Source organism: Dreissena polymorpha, chromosome 2 (assembly GCF_020536995.1).
Source record: "Dreissena polymorpha isolate Duluth1 chromosome 2, UMN_Dpol_1.0, whole genome shotgun sequence".
Taxonomy (NCBI): Eukaryota; Metazoa; Mollusca; class Bivalvia; order Myida; family Dreissenidae; genus Dreissena; species Dreissena polymorpha.
Window position 1 is genome coordinate 88,380,241 of NC_068356.1, and position 20,052 is coordinate 88,400,292.

At 33.3% G+C, this 20,052-nt stretch overlaps 2 protein-coding genes across 2 annotated transcripts in view; both read left to right on the forward strand.

Moving 5' to 3' along the window:
- Positions 1 to 20,052, forward strand: part of LOC127867957 (folliculin-interacting protein 1-like) — a 280,754-nt gene that overhangs the window by 245,340 nt on the left and 15,362 nt on the right. The window lies entirely within an intron of this gene.
- Positions 1 to 20,052, forward strand: part of LOC127867961 (ras association domain-containing protein 4-like) — a 58,357-nt gene that overhangs the window by 1,493 nt on the left and 36,812 nt on the right. The window contains exons 2-3 of the mRNA XM_052409489.1: positions 7,321 to 7,415; positions 9,880 to 10,385. Coding sequence (XP_052265449.1) covers positions 7,321 to 7,415; positions 9,880 to 10,385 — 601 coding nt within the window. The remainder of the gene's footprint in view (positions 1 to 7,320; positions 7,416 to 9,879; positions 10,386 to 20,052) is intronic.

Here is a 20,052-nt window from a genome sequence, read left to right on the forward strand (position 1 = left end):
ATGGATATTTTAGAGCATGGTAAATGTTCAGCATTGCTGTTTTCTCACAAATATCATTTATAGCTACAAGGAAAATTTGCGAATCTGAAACATTTAAAAAAAATTTTTGTCAATTTACCAAAACGTGAAAAGGCCCCTTTAAACACACTATGATGTTTTGGTAAAGAAAGTGGAGCTCTTAGAAAATATAATTGAAACAAAGCATAATTTTGATCTATTATTTATTAGAAATTACAAGTTGAATGTGTTTAACACTTATTAATGGCAAGAAAAGGATTTTGACAACATTGACATATTTACTACTAAATTTATTGTAATGTATACCTGTACACGTCTTTACTTTTAGCATACACATAGCAATTGTCATTAGAACCAATGTCAATTGATATCTTGGTATGTTCTTGTAAGAAACATAAATAACAAGAAAAATACCAAATAACAATAAAGACAGTCATATTTGAACAGGGTCATGCTAAAATGGGTCTCATGCCATTGGCCGCCAGCCTAGCTCCAGCATCCACATCTGCCCAGCCTGGTCAGGATGTTACCCTACAAGGTGATGCCCTCAATAGTGGACAGGGCACATATAGCTAATGACCATACTGGGGCAAATACACAGGCTGGTCTGGAACTACGCTTGCTGCATATGGCAGAAGACCCATTTTTGCATGATGATGCGCACTGAACACTCATTTAAATAAACTGATTGTTTTGCAAATAAATTTGACCTAGAAGGAACATTTCTCAGCGCAGGTCTCAAACACACTATCAATGGAAGACTGGCAAAACCTTCCACTTCTGTCTGACAATCTGAGCTAACCTTGCAGTCCGTAACCCACACACACTTATAATGTCATTTGCTGAAACAAAACAAAGAAGGTTAACTATTTTTTGTATGAAAAAATAGGAAAAACTTATTCTAACAGTGGTGTTGTGTCTTAGCTCCCTTCAGGCTTTTGTGAAATTCCATCGCATGACAAATTTATCCATGTACAATTAGCTTGTACAGTTGTAGTTTTTAGGATGTCGAGACATTTTATGTAGTTTTAAGCCTGCTAAATTTGTATTTTGCTGGTGTGAGAAACACATGCCAGAGGACACGAAGATGTCCAGGACATTTGAACGGCTGCCAATGTATTTTGGTTGCTGGATTTGTACAAATGGGCCATGCTCTGTCAAAAGAGGGGTTTAATTCATGTGTTAAAAGTGTCGTCCCAGATTAGCCTGTGCAGTCTGCACATGCTCATCTAGGACGACACTTTCCACTTTTATGGTTATCTCTTCTTTGCATAAATACAGTTTAAGTGGAAAGTGTCAATCTTGATAAAGCCTGTGCGGACTACACAGGCTAATCTGGGATGACTCTTAACACACATGCATTAATTTTCAATGAGCGTGGCTCAAATATATTAGACGTGAAATGAATGTCATTAAGGTACTTTGGTTGTCATAGATGCTATTCGGAGAAACATTTGCATTAGCAAATTTTCTAAAATTGTTTTTATATGAAGTAACAGTTGTAGCTTAATGCTAGAATTGTTTCAAGTCAATTGAAGCTTTCACAAGCTTCCTAATAAATGATATACGGTACAGATACATTCGGAAATATGGAATGAGTGATGTATAGGACGTCATCTATTGATGATGTTCATTGAACGAATGATAATGGCGACTATTATTCGTTAAGCTCCTGGTTATAACCGCGATTTGGGAGTCTTGAAAACTGGCCCAACATGGTTGCTGAAATTTGACATGTTTATGGACAAGAACGCGATCTACACGATGGCATAATCGTCATTTCTGGGAAAACTCTAGTTTTTGATAAAATGACGAAAAAGTGGTGTTTTTTTATTGCGCAATCGCTATAAACACATGGCTTGGCTGGAAGTACATGTAGCGTTAATAGCAACCCCAAGACAATTCACGCGCTAGACAATTCAAATTTGATTTTAAATATTTTTTTTCGTACCCAAAATATTTCGTACCCATATTTTTTTCGTACCCAATTTTTTTTTCGTACCCATTTTTGTCGTACCCAAATTTTTGACGTACCCAAATTTTTTCGTACCCCAATTTTTTTTTCGTAACCATTTTTTTCGTACCCAAATGTTTTTCGTACCCAAATTTGTTTGTACCAAATTTTTTTTTCGTACCCAAATGTTTTTTGTACCCAATTTTTTTCGTAGCCAATTTTTTTTTGTACCTAATTTTTTTCGTACCCAAATGTTTTTAGTTCCCTTTTTTTTTCGTACCCAAATTTTTTTTTGTACCCAAATGTTTTTCGTATCCGAATTTGTTCGTACCAAATTTATTTTTCGTACCCATCTTTTTCGTACCCAAATGATTTTCGTACCTAAATTTTTTTTTTCGTACCCATTTTTTTCCTACCCAAATTTGTTCGTACCCAAATTTTTATTCGTACCCATTTTTTTCGTACCCAGATAGTTGTTCGTACCCTAATTTTTGTCGTTCCGTATATTTTTTCGTACTCTAATTTGTTTTCGTAACCAAATTTGTTTTTTTTCCTACCCACATTATTTTCGTACCCAATTTTTTTTCGTTCACAAATTTGTTCATACCCAAATTTTTTTTGTACCCATTGGTTCGTACTCATTTTTTTTTCGTAACCAAATTTTTTCGTACCTGATTTTTTATTCGTACCCATTTTTTTCGTACCCAAATAGTTTTTCGTACCCTTATTTTGTTCGTACCCTTTTTTTTCGTACTCAAATTTGGTTTAGTACCCACATTTTTTTTTTTTCGTACCCACATATTTTTTCGTACCAATTTTTTTTAGAAATAATCAATTTTCAATTTGATTTGATCTCTCCACTCATTCCATCCCGCGAAACCCTTAAGGTGTCGCAACTCTAGTATAGATAAGACAGTCTTTGCTTGGCCATTTCATTTTTAATCAGTCCAGTATGTAGCAGGTGGTGACATCGAATAAAACAATGAATGAAAAAGAACTTTCATTTAATGACATGCTACACATGTAATCTGATCCAAATTCTCTTATCTGATTATTTGATAGATTGATGGCTTTACAGAAACATGTTTTGGTGATACAACTGTATATCTACCTTTGCTTAATTTCTTGGCTATAACAGGATATTTTCAAGATCAAAAGACACACATTTAAATCATGTTGATTAAAAGAGGATGTTTATTCTGTCTGTCAAGTATGAAGAGAAATGTTAGTGAGGAAGACATAGCAGTTTAAAGTCAGGAACAAAAATATGGTAGTAAATTACCAGATAATATTTGGGAAGATTCAAGAAGGAACTTCACTTTTTGTAACAAATAATAGCTTTGACTCCAGTGTACAAAAAAAGTCCTGAATTGTATAGAATTGTCATTATGTATGGTAACTGACTGACATGACAGTACTCAAAACATGTTGCAAACAGCAAAAATCTAACAAGAATAACAAACAAAACCCCAAAAAGCTAGGAATATTAGGTTCCACCTCTCAAAATCCCAATCTTGTTAAATTTGAGCCATATTCTGGGCCAACTCCGTTTAAGTATAATGGCTGTATAGCATTAGAGAATATCTGAGTGATTTGTAGTGCAAAACAAACACTTGAAGATTAAATATCAGTATCAAATACTTGGCCATATTATAAATCGTACATCACTTTAAGCTTATACTTGATGGTTGTTATTGTTGGAAATTTACTTTCACTCAATGGTAGTGTCTATAAGCATTATAAACTGTATATTTAAGTATTCTTTTTATGCCCCCAGAACCATATTAAAATCGCATCGTTCGTTAAGTTAGTCAGTTAGTTAGTCTTTCCGTCCGGATTAGTTTCCGCTCAATAAGTCAAGCAATAGTCATCAGATCTTCACTAAACTTCATGAAAATGTTTAAGGCAATAACATCTAAGTCAAGTTCGATAATCGGCCAAATCGACCTAGACACTCTTGAGTTACAGCCCTTGAATCATCGTAAAATTGTTTTTTTCTTGTTTCCGCTCAATAACTCAAGCATTTGTCATCAGATCTTCACCAAACTTCATAAAAATGTGTAAGGCAATAACATCTAGGTCAAATTTGATAATCAGCCAAATTGACCCAGACACTCCTGAATTACGGCCCTTGAATCATCGTAAAATTGTTGTTTTTTCTCGTTTCCGCTCAATAACTCGAGCAAATGTCATAGGATCATTGCCCCACATCATGAAAATGTGTAAGGCAATAACATCTAGGTCAAGTTATATAATTGGCCAAATTGACCCAGACACTCTTGAGTTACGGCCCTTGAATCATTGAAAATTGCATTTTTTCTCGTTTCGGCTTAATCACAGAACCAAATGTTATAGGATAATCGCCACACTTCATGAAAATGTGTAAGGTCATAAGATCTTGGTCAAATTAGATAATCAGCAAAATTGACCAAGACACTCCTGAGTTACGGCCCTTGAATCATCAACCAGGAGTTTTCCTTGCTTCATTGGGAAGAGGCCCTAGCCTATGAATTTTGAGAAGAAATTGCTCATTTTGGGAAGAATTCTCGCTAAAATTGCTGCTTTGGGAAATGAAATAGCTGTAATAGGTGTAAGTTAGGATTTTGAGGAAAACTGCATAATTTTAAAGAAATTTTCAATTGGGAAGGGGCCTTTAATAGGCCCCTGTTATATAAGGCTGAAAACGCCTGCATCGACAAATTTAGTTTTTTCTCGTTCCCGCTCAATAACTCCATCAATTGTCATTGTATCGTCACCAAACTTCATACAAATGTGTAAGGTAATAAAATCTAGGCTATGTTTGATAATCAGCCAAATTTACCCAGGCACTTCTGAGCTACGGCCATTGAATCATAAAAAAAATGCGTTTCCGCTCGAAAAATGCTCATAACTTCTTTGTCGCTTCAGATGTAACCTTCATATTTGGTATGCATGTGTATTTTGCCTTTCCATACACACACAAATTGTGACCCCCTTGACCTTGAACTTAGGGCCCGCGTTTAGGTTTCGAAATCTGCCTTTAGGTTTCGAAAAAGCATTTTTCGGGGGCATATGTCTTCCGATGGAGACAGCAATTGTTTATTTTTCAAATTGATGATTGCTTTAAAAAAACAAAAAAACATACTTAAGTATAAAATTTGAAGTTTTTAGTACCTGAAATTCAATTAACAAAATTGATAGACAATCAATGAAGCAAACGCATTTTGCTGTAAAAAAAATACACATTATTTATTTAGAAAATACACGTGCACAAAATTTAACCAAAATATAAAAAGCAATATTCTTTGTTAAACCCATCAACTTTAAAGGGGCCTTTTCACGTTTATGTAAATTGACAAAATTAAAAAAAGTTTTTTTTAATTCTCAAATTTTTGTTTTAGTTGTGATATATGTGAGGAAACAGTAATACTGAACATTTACCAAGCTCTAAAATATCCATTCCCGCTCAATAACTCCATCAATTGTCATTGGATCGTCACCAAACTTCATACAAATGTGTAAGGTAATAAAATCTAGGCTATGTTTGATAATCAGCCAAATTTACCCAGGCACTTCTGAGCTACGGCCATTGAATCATAAAAAAAATGCGTTTCCGCTCGAAAAATGCTCATAACTTCTTTGTCGCTTCAGATGTAACCTTCATATTTGGTATGCATGTGTATTTTGCCTTTCCATACACACACAAATTGTGACCCCCTTGACCTTGAACTTAGGGCCCGCGTTTAGGTTTCGAAATCTGCCTTTAGGTTTCGAAAAAGCATTTTTCGGGGGCATATGTCTTCCGATGGAGACAGCAATTGTTTATTTTTCAAATTGATGATTGCTTTAAAAAAACAAAAAAACATACTTAAGTATAAAATTTGAAGTTTTTAGTACCTGAAATTCAATTAACAAAATTGATAGACAATCAATGAAGCAAACGCATTTTGCTGTAAAAAAAATACACATTATTTATTTAGAAAATACACGTGCACAAAATTTAACCAAAATATAAAAAGCAATATTCTTTGTTAAACCCATCAACTTTAAAGGGGCCTTTTCACGTTTATGTAAATTGACAAAATTAAAAAAAGTTTTTTTTAATTCTCAAATTTTTGTTTTAGTTGTGATATATGTGAGGAAACAGTAATACTGAACATTTACCAAGCTCTAAAATATCCATTATATGCATCTTTTGACGATTTGAAAACCTGAAAATTATAAAGCGTTGCAACACGAAACGATTGAATAATTTGGAAAGTTCTGTTGTTGTCGTTATATTTCCTGAATCTACAAGGATTTCTTATAAAAAGTAAAAAAAACATCTCATCATACATGTAGCATGAGTATGGATGGCCGAGTGGTAAGAGCGGAAAATTTTTACTCCAGGACTCCAGTGGTCAGTGGTTTGAGCCCAGTTGAGGGTTACTTTTTCTTTTCTTTTTTAAATTGTATTCCTGTTTTTTTATCTGGAGATTTTTAGGTCCAATCTTTAAATTTATCAATATAAAGCATTACATGAAAAACTTCATTGCATGCCAAAAGCTGTGAAAGGCCCCTTTAAAGACAAATAATACTTGTCACTACTTAACATTTATTTAAAAAAATACATGTACTAAAAACTTGCCATGTGAAAACCCACAGGGCAGGTTTTACTGTCACAACATACCTAAACAGTGATAAATAGTTCAATCCTCAAAACAAAGGTTTCAATATGAACAAGTACAGTAAACACAATAAATCAACTGTTGTTGGGATTGGAAATTTCTGGGTTCCTTTGCTTTAAATACTGGATAGAAAATAACTTAACCCTTACATCAATAATTCCTTTTATGCTGCCATGCTTTATTTATAATATTAATATTAACAAACATGAAAGTGTTTTACATATTGTATAATGCAAAAAGAGGATATCCATTATGTTGTCTTCCCACATTTCCCTCTGCAGTTTACACAGTTTAATCAGGGATGGCACTTTCCGCTTTCATTGTATATTTTGTTGAAAGAAAGTCTCTTGCCAGCAAAAATCCAGTTTAGGCTGCTTGTGGCATCCATGATTAACCTGTGCAGACTTCACAGGCTAGTCTGGGACAACACTTTATGCACAGGCTAGAAGCCCAGTTTTACCAGAGAGAGGCTCAGGTCTATTTGCATGCTGGGAAAATTGTCGTCTGCTAAAATGTCTTCTGCTGAATTTCATAAATTAGCATTTTCTTCGATTTTTTTTCAAAGAATACTATCAGAATAGCAAACAGTTTGGATCCTGATGATACGCCACGTCCTGTGGCGTCTCATCTGAATCCAAACGGTTTGCAAAGGCCTTCAAAATTTGGTTCCAGCACTGAAAGAGTTAACTGTTTCTATTCCAGCTGAGCGCAAGACATCCCTGGGTCGAGACTGGCATCCTCATTGCTTGAAATGTGCCCAGTGTGGGAAAGTGCTGATCCCTGGTCAACATGCAGAGGTATGACATGAAATAACTGGGATAGCAATTAGTGGTAGCTAGGGATAGAAATGAGTGTTTTCCGGTTGGCTCAGGGCCAGTTGATTGAATTTTGCGCATGTCAAATTCAAAAGTTGGTAGTCCTATTTTGACGGTATTTCTTGTATAAAAGCTGGAAACTTTCAAACAGTTAATCATAAACACCTCTCTATGGAAATTAGCTGAAGCATGTTGAAGTAATTGTCAACAATTTAGGCTTATGATAACTGAATATTTTTTAAAGTATTATATGTCCAATGCCCATGACATTTACTAGGAGCTCCTAGAAATTTGGCTGGGCAACCAACATACTTCATATGGTTCCCCTCTGGGCAACCAACATTAGAAGCTAATGTCTCTCCCTAGGGCAACAGGGACATGTATGGTGGCTAACTTTTTCCATATCGTTCATTTTGGTAAGTAATATGGGTGCCAAACACATTTTTACGACACACATACACTATCTTACATTGATTTGCCTTTCTGTTAGTGAAGAAGTGCGTCTTTGACATTTTTACTAGTTTTTACTTTTAACTCAACAAATTTCAAATTCAAAGAATTTAATGCGAGTTGTAACTGAGGGTCAATCTATAATAATCTGCTTTTCTGTTAATTAATGGCAAATATTAACATAGGAATATTCTTGGACAAACATGTCTAAGGATATTTCAATGTTAATATGCCATTGTTTACCATGAAAATATAAACCAATATTTGGTCAAATCATTGATCGACTGTTTAATACTGGTAAATTAATCACTGGAGACGGTCCACTTGACCAAATTAAAACTAAAATCATCCCAACATTCATTTGAATTTTAATAAAAAATAAGGAAGATAATAATGAATCAATTTTATCTGTTTGCCTTCAGTATATATTCATACTGGCCATTTCTGTGTAACAGTATAAGTTTTTAAAGTAAATTTTGACTGGTCAGAAAAGGGCAGATAATGCAGCAAAGCAAGCCCCTTTTAGCTGATCTTCATTAACTATATGCTTTAAATAGCTTAAAGCAATTGCCTATCATTTAATGTAGTTTTGCTTCTTAATTTAAAACATTCATGGCGAGTTACACATACAGTTTAGCTATATAAATTCATTCAGTAGGGTCACATACTAACACCTCAGGGACATGATCACCTGTAAAATAAATAATGAATTAGTGCTGATGTATGGTATTGATTCAGTTCAGATATAACTTTAGTGTTTACAGAAATAGTTTATTTGTTGGCATATTTTCAAACTGTTATTTTTCTAAATTTAATTGTCGGACAAAGTATTCTGCGTAAATGCTCAGTAATTCTGCACCACATAATTTGATACACAAAATAGCACAGGGTGGTAAACATGAAACATACAATACACTCACAACAGTTTAAACAGGATTTATATTCATATAAAATACTGTCTGGCAAACATCATTATACTGTCCCATTGTGGGGATTGTATGGGTAATTTGAGATGTAATGCATGTTTTAAACCCATGATTATGTGAAATGTTGTCTAATTTTAGACTGTGCATGGTTGTTTAAATTTTGTGTTTCAATAACACATTTCAATGTTTTATTTCTGTACCGCAAATTATGAAACACATTTTGATTTTATCCTTTTTTTAGATTTTGATTTTATAGTTCTGTATCATACTAATACAATTTGACAGGCAATTATGCTTTACTGATTTCTGTGGTCGTTTTAGTTACTTTAGGTTCAAATTCATACGTTAAATAATATTATGTGTAAGATTTGTGTAAAATCTATAATTTTTTAAAGACTTTAGATAGGACTTTATAATACTTAATCTGGAGTTGCAGCTATGTTTAGTTTAATAAAACAGCCGGCAGAAGTCTTGTTATACTTCATATGCTATATATCAGCTATGGACATCCAACAGGCAGATATTGATCAGCATTGCATATTTTTTTTATGTGTTTTGTTTTAAGACAAACTGTTACATTAATGAAACATATATGTGGTGACAATTTAAAGGTATATACCTAATGTATTCAGAATCTTTTTTTGATAAGAAGTTTTCAAAGACAGGACAATTCTGTATTGCTATGATGTCAATAAAAAATTGTTTGTTTCTGCTACTCTTTATATAGACACTTACTTATTGGTATGCACGGTTGAGCTTTAAATTGTGTCATTTTTTTTTATACAATAGAATATATGTAAAAATTAATTGTTACATATAAAGAAAGACATGTCACTATGGAAACTGGAACATTCCAGTTATGAGATATCCTCATACAAGTGGGAAATAACTTGTCTATAGACATAAATAAAACTATATTTTAACAATAAAAATAAAGTTTTGTTGACCTACCTACCCAATTTTTAAGAGCTGTTAGTGGAAAAAAACAAATTACTTTTTAGTCTTGTATATTTGGCCATTCTTCTCTATGCATTAAACAAATCAATAAAAACTGATTGTTGTTTTTTCAGCACAAGGGGACCCCATATTGCCATAAACCCTGCTATGCAGTGCATTTCGGGCCTGATCTGTTTGGATATGGGTCTAGTACAACCTCTCCTTCCAGAAAATTGCTGGAAACCAATGGCGCACCATCTGCTACTCAGGACGATTATCAAGATTCCGGAATGAAGTGTATTTTTAAAACCACCAATACCAGTCCAGCGCCATTAAAATTGAATCGAAACTTTGGAACTACCAATATACAAACAATGGTTCGAGGGTTTGAAAAAAATACACACATTTCTGACTCAGATAGTATGTCCAACAGAAGTAGTGGCTATTTTAGTGGATCAGAAAATACAGTAAATAGCCTGATGTTGAGTCCAGTTAGTGAAAGACCTGTGAAAGACTCTGGATTAACATGTATTTACCAGTCCAGTGGGAATCCACTAGGAACAAAAGCAGCTGCAAACAATAACAATAATGAGGAGAAAATACTGGTTAAGAGTCCTTCACAATCCCCACGAAAAATTAGGTAAGCCTTTTTATGTGTGAGACTTAATGCTTATTTTAGAAAAATGTACATAGAACATGATTTATTTTACATTACTAAATAAAAAATCATACATGACAGAAACTCCCAACTTTGTTTGCCTGATCTTGTTATGATGTCATGTACATCCATAAAATTATTTTTTTTAAGTGAGTTACCCATATGTTCAGGTTCAAATGGTGTAGAAGTATGCTATGTGGCTTAGAATATAAGCACAAATACAGCAACATGTGCCAATATTAAGTTTTTCGGTATAATGGTAAATGTGAACAACCTAAAAAATGTACATGTTTATAAATGTATCCCTACCATTGTGAAACCCTTCAGTCTGCAGGTATTATATGATGTGACTATATTTTTGCTTCAAGCATTCCATTTCATGAAATCAAATGAATTCATAATTAAACCGTAACATGTTTTACAAATGTTTCATTAAGATGTTGTCAATTCGTGTAGATATAGTTATGCCTAAACAAAGAATACATTATGGTAACTTATGATTATACAGTTACCCATTGTACATTTGTATTTATGCAAAGCCTGATTGAACATAATGGACCAATTTACATAGTATTTGCATGAGCATGACATTTAAGCTATGTTTGTCTGGATTTTAAGATAATGCATTGTAAAATACTTTTACAATGATAGTTACCATACTTTTCGGTAATTTAATAGTGGGGTTTGTTTTTATCATAGTTTTAGGAATACAGACTTTCATTGTGGTAATTGAAGATTATAAACACTAGAATCACACTGTAAGCATTATTTTAGCAGTGTCCCAAATGATCCCTAAAGGATTGGGTTCAGTTTATAAAGGATTTCAATATTTAACATTAGTAATAAATGCACAGGACTTTATGTACATTTAGTACTATTTCATAACAGAAAATGTTCATTCTTCATATACTGGTAAAACATTGTGAAGAATAACTATGTGTATAGATTGACACTTGTTATTGAAGTCTTGTATTGATAATAGATTTTATTGAGGTATCATTAAAAAAAATAATTCAGGGGAGACTAACCATCACTTATATATGTGGCATATATTTTGATGGGACAGGACAGTTGTCTCCCTTGGAAAAGTCATGCTATTTTTGGACTAAGCATCTTATGTCCTGTTATTGACAGAGGGCGCACGCAGTGTGTAGTACATTTCACATGTTATGTTTAATACAGGCAGTTCAATTGATAACTGGTATGGCTAACTCTAGGTTCCCTAGGTAGGTACATGATCTTAGATTTTCTTAATTTTAACAATTGGGTTAAAATCAATTTCAGAATTACAATGATCTATTGGGTCAAATTTTACATGCTACATGTTGTTACTGGGACTGGTTTTTAGTTCATTTAATAAAATAAGGAAGAAATCTGTATAAATGTAAAGCAAAATAGTGTCAATGTATTTTGGATTGTGTTGTTTATCAATCCTCTTGTCAATGTCATTGAATGAATGCGTAAATATCAGCATGTACTTTTGCACATACTCAAGTTTTGTTAACATATAATTATGAGTCTAGTTTGAAAAATTAAAAATATGTTTATAGATTCTTTGTAATATAATGATGGTTTTACAGAATTCTTTTTCTTGATATGGGGAAAGGGCCAGGCCTTCCATTTTTTGGGAAAAAATAAAGTCAAAACTGAGAAACAGGGGAAAAAATTCCCAAAGTACATGTAGCTTGACATTTCGGGAAAATCGCATGATTTTAAAGAAATTAGTTTTGGAGAGTTGCACTTGGGGGAAGGGGCCTATATATAAGATCCTTGCAAAAGAAGCAAAAAAGCCCTATTTAATTGATTTCAACAAAGTTTAAGGAGAAAGTATTGAAGCTAACCTAGGACTCTGTACACATGGTAATTACTACCACTAATTAGAGTGTACTGACTATGATTAATTGCCAATTACCTGAGGGATGAATTTGATACAGAATGAATTTCTGGGTCAATCATTAATTAGTCCCCTGCCGGTTTCACCGGAGGGGACTTAAGGTTTTGTGTCTGTCCGTCTGTTACACTTTTCTGGATCCTGCCATAACTTTAAAAGAATTAACATTTTTCATGAAACTTGAAATATGGACAGATGGCAATATGGACATTATGCACGTCATTTCATTTTGTTCCTACGTCAAAAATTCTGGTTGCTATGGCAACAAATACACTAGAAATACTGCTGAAAATGGTGTGTTTTTTTCTGGATCCTGCGATAACTTTAAAAGTTCTTAATATTTTTTCATGAAACTTGAAAAATGGATAGATGGCAATATGGACATTATGCACGTCATTTCATTTTGTTCATACGTCAAAAATTCTGGTTGGTATGCCAACAAATAGACTAGAAATACTGCTGAAAATGGTGTTTTTTCTGGATCCTGCGATAACTTTAAAAGTTCCTAATATTTTTTCATGAAACTTGAAATATGGATAGATGGCAAAATGGACATTATGCACGTCATTTCATTTTGTTCCTACGTCAAGAATTCTGGTTGCAATGGCAACAAATAGACTAGAAATACTGCTGAAAATGGCGGTTTTCTGGATCCTGCGATAACTTTCGAAGTTCTTCATATTTTTCCATGCAACTTGATACATGGACAGATGGCAATATGGACATTATGCACGTCATTTCATTTTGTTCCTACGTCAAGAATTCTGGTTGCTATGACAACAAATGGACTAGAAATACTGCTGAAAATGGCGGTTTTCTGGATCCTGCAATAACTTTCAAAGTTCTTCATATTTTTTCATGCAACTTGAAACATGGACAGATGGCAATATGGACATGATGCACGTCATTTCATTTTGTTCCTACGCCAAGAATTCTGGTTGCTATGGCAACAAATAGACTAGAAATACTGCTGAAAATAGCATTTTTCTGGATCCTGCGATAACTTTCAAAGTTCTTCATATTTTTTCATGCAACTTGAAACATGGACAGCTGGCAATATGGACATTATGCACGTCATTTCATTTTGTTCCTACGTCAAGAATTCTGGTTGCTATGGCAACAAATAGACTAGAAATACTGCTGAAAATGGCGGTTTTCTGGATCCTGCGATAACTTTAAAAGTTCTTAATATTTTTCCATGAAACTTGAAACATGGATAGATGGCAATATGGACATTATGCACGTCATTTCATTTTGTTCATACGTCAAGAATTCTGGTTGCTATGGCAACAAATAGACTAGAAATACTGATGAAAATGGCGGTTTTCTGTATCCTGCGATAACTTTCAAAGTTCTTCATATTTTTCATGCAACTTGAAACATTGACAGATGGCAATATGGACTTGCGTCATTTCATTTTGTTCATACGTCAAGAATTCTGGTTGCTATGGCAACAAATAGATTAGAAATACTGCTGAAAATGGCGATTTTTTCTGGATCCTGCGATAACTTTAAAAGTTCTTAATATTTTTTCATGAAACTTGAAACGTGGATAAATGGCAATATGGACATTATGCACGTCATTTCATTTTGTCCCTACGTCTAAAATTGTGGTTGCTATGGCAACAAATAGACTAGAAATAATGCTGAAAATGGTTGTTTTCTGGATCCTGCGATAACTTTCAAAGTTCTTAATATTTTTTCATGAAACTTGAAACATGGATAGATGGCAATATGAACATTATGCACGTCATTTCATTTTGTTCCTACGTCGAAATTTCTGGTTGCTATGGCAACAAATAGACTAGAAATACTGCTGAAAATGGTGTTTTTTTCTGGATCCTGCGATAACTTAAAACGTTCTTAATATTTTTTCATGAAACATGGAACATGGATAGATGGCAATATGGACATTATGCACGTCATTTCATTTTGTTCCTACGTCAAAAATTCTGGTTGCTATGGCAACAAATACAAAAACAATTCTGACAATAGGGGAATTTTTGACAATGGTGGAGCCGGTAGGGGACTTTTATTGCTTGGCAATAGTCTTGTTGGAGTATACCATGAGTATGTGGTATTGACTTATTATGAAACTACAATTTTGTACAATGGGCTGAATATTGTTAAATAGCAAATGAAGCACTATGATTTAATACAGAAAATGAAATATGGTTAGATTTATAGAGCTGAGTATGGCTTTTATTTTGCAGTTAAGGTAAATGGCGGAATTTGGTCGAATAACCCCTAATGCACATTGATCAAAATAATAATATGTCTTGTTCTGAGAAAATTGGGCTTAATGAATGTGCGTAAAGTGTCGTCCCAGATTAGCCTGTGCAATCCGCACAGGCTAATCAGGGACGACACTTTCCGCTTTAATGGTATTTTTAGTTTCAAGGAAGTCCCTCCTTACCGAAAATCAAGTTTAGGCGGAAAGTGTCGTCCCTGATTAGCCTGTGCGGACTGCACAGGCTAATCTGTGACGACACTTTATGCACATGAATTTAGCCCAGTTTTCTCAGAACAAGACACATATTATTATGACATGATTTGAATATGATGAGTGTTAAAACAACAAACGAAGTGTGGTTAAACATGTCAAATATGGTTAACAATCAACATTATCATGGTAAAATGACAAGGTTTTCATATATATAATACCAAACAAGGAAAGTGGTAAAATACCACAACTTCAAACTAAATGCATAGCCAAGGTTTTATATGGTTAACTATTATAAACACACCAGGACTTGTCCCTCAATACATTTAATAAAATTTGTAGCTGAAATTGGATGCTGGGATTGGTGAGTATTGAGGAGAATGTGAAGTATTAACTTCCTCAGCTCTCTCTATTGAAACTGATGTGTTTGTCCTAAAGTCCAAACATGAAAGAGAGGTTGGGGTCTGTGTATTAAACTGCTTGCAGACAATCCAACTACAGAGATGTAGAGAGTTTATGATGAAATTATTAAGTTTGTATTACATTGATTGATTGTGAAACTGTTTTATATGCATAATATTTCTAGTGAGACTTCTATTTATATAACATTTCTAGTGAAACTATTCTATTAACATTACATTTCTAGTGAAACTATTCTATTTACATAACATTTCAAGTGAAACTACTCCATTTACATAACATTTTGGGTGAAACTGTTTTATGTACATAACATTTGCAGTGGAACTGTTCTATATGCATAACATTTTGTAAGTCAGATACAATAGCTTTAAACTCAAACCTCTATTATATTAAATTTTATACATATTTCTCTTTATACAAATCACTGATGTGTTCTTATATCTTTCATATATATAGTGTATTTGTATGTGATTGGTGGTGTGTGTCTTCTTGTATTCATTGTGTTTGTGCTGGTATAACTAATGAATAGTTAGCCCAGGGGAATGCAAAATTCTTCTTTAATTATGTCTGAGGGTGACAGCTTATATAAATGCAAATAAGCTTGAAAGATTCATCTCCCTGTAAACATGGGAAATAAAAAGTAAGCAAGGAAATGGCTCACAATATTCTAATTTGTTTAGAGCTTTACATATAATTTAAACTTAAGTATATAAAGTAAAGTTGTTTTTATGCCCCCGAAGGTGGACATATAGTGATCGCACAGTCCGTCTGTCTGTCTGTCCGTCTGTCCGTCTGTCTTTCCGTCACACTTTGCGTTTAGGTTTTGAAAAATGCTCATAACTTCTATGTCGCTTCAGATGTAACCTTCATATTTGGTAAGCATGTGTATATGGACAAGGCCTTTCCATACGCACACAAATTTTGACCCCTTTGACCTTGACCTTGAACTTAGGGTCCGCGTTTAGGTTTCGAAATATGCATTAGGTTTTGAAAAAGCGTTTTTCGGGGGCATAATTCATCCTATGGTGACAGCTCTTGTTATCATTATAATTATTTAATTTATAATTATTATTATTTTTGAATAAAAAATAAAATTAGTACAGTTTCAGATGAAACAATATTTAATACAAAATAGCGAATAGACAATTTATTTTCATTCAGCTATGGCTTAATTGTCTGTGAAAATTCTATTTGAAACTTGTTCTTTAAGCAATTATACCAGTCAGATTTTCACTTTTCCTTTCATATAGTAGGACAAACAGTATTACGGACAATTGATTTTGTCACCCCTGGCGTCATTAAATGTTCTTGAAATTGGGAACTATCTTAATATGGCCTTAATTTGTTCAGAAGCAAAAAGCATACAGCATCTTATGCACATTTGTTACTGCAGTATTCCTTAAGACTATATATATATATATATATATATATATATATATATATATATATATATATATATATATATATATATATATAAAATGGAACCCCAGAACAAGAAGCCATTATGCTTACCCTAATTACTCTGCGTTTTCAGTCACTTAAAAATAATATAAAAAATTCATGTCCGAAAATTTATATAAGAAAAATATTTAAAAATATCAGGTATTGGAAAATTTAAAAACAAAATTAAAGGTGTCTGAAAATTATAATTATGTTGAAATAAAAGCAATAATTCAATGTACAATAATTTTCTTCTTGTTCTGCTTTTAAAAAATAGAAAAAACTTCACAGCATTGCTATTTCTTGCCAGAAATGATATAGAACAAAAAAGTATATACAGAAAAGGTTCTGTTTCTTTAATAGGACAACACTGTTTTAAATGCTGTTGGTTAAATCCATTATTTTCTACCGGAATACATGGTTATTTTTCCACGTATGCAAATGTAATTGCCCATTGCCATCAGGCTGCATCTTCCATGTTTTATGATCTTAATCCGGTTGGAAAAATCCATGACCGAAGAGTCACAAGATAAGCAAAAACGAGGCCGAAGTCTGTAGAATAGCGTGGTAAAATAATTATTTTGTCAGAAAATTAAAAGTCATTAATTATGGATGAAAACCTGAATGTCAGAAAATTAATAGCCACAAAAAATAATTATTTTTGCTAAAAAAGGAGGTTGTCTGAAAACTTGAGTGTCCAAAAAGTAATTACGGTATTAGTAGAAATTCTAGAAATGCAAATGTTAAATGAGTGTGTGCTGTAATTATGATGATGTCTTAATAGCTGATCGAAGATAATATCTATCATATGATTTTTGTGGTATTAATTATTAATTAGTTCAAAGTGTCTTGGGATGTCCCTGATACAATTGTCTGGAAACTATCAGATATGAGATTCTCAGAAATGATAGGAACATTACAAACAACTTCCTTTGCAAGAATATCAAAGCAAATATGGTAATGCAAGTATACAAACAAAGATAGAAGTGAAACATTGTTTTTTTTTTGTTCAAATTTGGGTCCGATAGGGGGACCCATTCCCAATGGAAAAAAGTATACGTTTTTACCAAATGGGACCTAAAAATTAAAAAAAAATTAACAAGTTAACATGTCAATTATCTCCAAATCCAGCTCTATATTAAGTTGAACCTTAGAAAATATAATACCGAAATCACTTTTTCAGTCAATTTTAAAGTTTTTGTAAGAATATATCATTAACATTTTAAAGTAAACAAAAGTACGCAATATTTCCCAATACAAACAATTATTACTGCATACATACTGCAACAGTTTTAAGCATCAAACTTAGGTTCCTTCTTATCAAAATAATGGTCTCTAAATCCATGGAGTCATTTACATTAAAGCTGACCTATATATTTTAAATTAAACTTAAAATTAGCTTTAAATATAAGTTAAAAAACAAATATGTGGTTGTGATATTAAGTCTGAATTAAATGCCAAAGTAAATAAATAAGTGTATTGACATTTTTTGCTGTAAAAAATTGAAGTTTGGCATTGACATTTTTCTGTGTCCAAAGCAATGTGAAAATGTTAACAATTGTGTTACACTATGTGGCCCTTACAGCGACAGTTTAATTAAAGGATTTAGCAAGCATTAACAATTTACATATAATCACTGGAAAGTTTGTGCATACAACATCATGAAATCTGGGCACACAATCACATCTGGCCATCGTGAAAATTTTCTCATGTTTGGGAGGTTACAACTATGTAAAAAGCAGCACGAAATAAGAAACACTTATTTTCCATCTTTATTCTTTAAGTATTGTAAATGGACTCAAGCCAGGAAATTCATTTTCAAATATTGAATGTAATAATTTTTTTATGCACACTGATCTACTGTCGCAAGGAGGGAAAAAGGCCTGTCTACCTGTCTGTCCATCATTTTTAGCTCATCTATTTTTTGAAAAAAAATTATGAGCTATTGTCATCACCTTGGCGTCGGCGTTGGCGTCGGTGTCCGGTTAAGTTTTGCGTTTAGGTCCATTTTTCTCAGAAAGTATCAATGCTATTGCATTAAAACTTGGTACACTTACTTACTATCATTAGGGGACTGGGCAGGCAAAGTTAGATAACTCTGGCGTGCATTTTGACAGAATTATGTGCCCTTTTTATACTTAGAAAATTGAAAATTTTGGTTAAGTTTTGTGTTTAGGTCCATTTTATTCCTTAAGTATCAAAGCTATTGCTTTCATACTTGCAACACTTACTAACTATCATAAGGGGACTGTGCAGGCAAAGTTATGTAACTCTGACTGGCATTTTGACAGAATTATGTGCCCTTTTTATACTTAAAAAAATTGAAAATTTGGTTAAGTTTTGTGTTTAGGTCCACTTTTTTCCTACAGTATCAAAGCTATTGCTTTCATACTTGCAACACTTATTAACTATCATAAGGGGACTGTGCAGGCAAAGTTATGTAACTCTGACTGGCATTTGGACAGAATTATGGGCCCTTTATACTTAGAAAATTGAAAATTTGGTTAAGTTTTGTGTTTTGGTCCACTTTACCCCTAAAGTATCATAGATATTGCTTTCATACTTGGAACACTGGCAAACTATCATAAGGGTACAGTAAAAGGACAAGTTGCATAACTCTGGTTGTCATTTTTATGGAATTATGGCCCTTTTTAGCTCACCTGAGCGATAGCTCGGGGTGAGCTATTGTGATCACTCAGCGTCCGGCGTCCGTCTGTCCGTCCGTCAGTCCGTCTGTCTGTAAACAATTTGTAAACATCTTCTTCTACTAAACCATTGAGCCAATTTCAACTAAATTTCATGTGGAGCATCCCTAGGTCATGGGACAAAAGAATTGTTAAAAAAAATTTGATCACATAACCAAAATGGCCGCCATGACCATATATGGTAAAAACCTTAAAAAATCTTCTTGTCAGAAACCGCTCATCAGATTTTCAAAACATTTCACAGGGATGATCTTTGAAGGCTCCCCTGAAAAAGTTGTTCAAAGAAATTTGATTCGTCAAAAAACATGGCCGCAGGAGCTCGTTGAACTTTGCATGTTTATTCGTTTTTGCCTATTTTGTGAAAACTTTCAAAAATCTTCCACATTTTTTGTCCGATCTTTTCCAAATTTGCACAGTGTCTTTATATCAATGAGGACACGAACCCTACAAAAAATGAGCATTATTGGTCCATGAAGTACAGAATTACCTCCCCTTGAATTGAGAAAATGGTGTTTATGCAATAAAGTCCAAATTTTTCATCCAATTCTTCTTTCCAAACTTGTTAAGGATTTAGCATGGTTCAAACAAGGGAAACAAAACGGTTTATGCATGTTCTTTTTTATTACAGATTTGCCTCCCTTTATTCATTCAAAATCTCATTTACAGCAGAGATTCCAAATCTGACCTGTAAATGAGCCCCATATTTACTGGTAATGCTGCTAGCTACTGCTACTGACTACTACTACTACT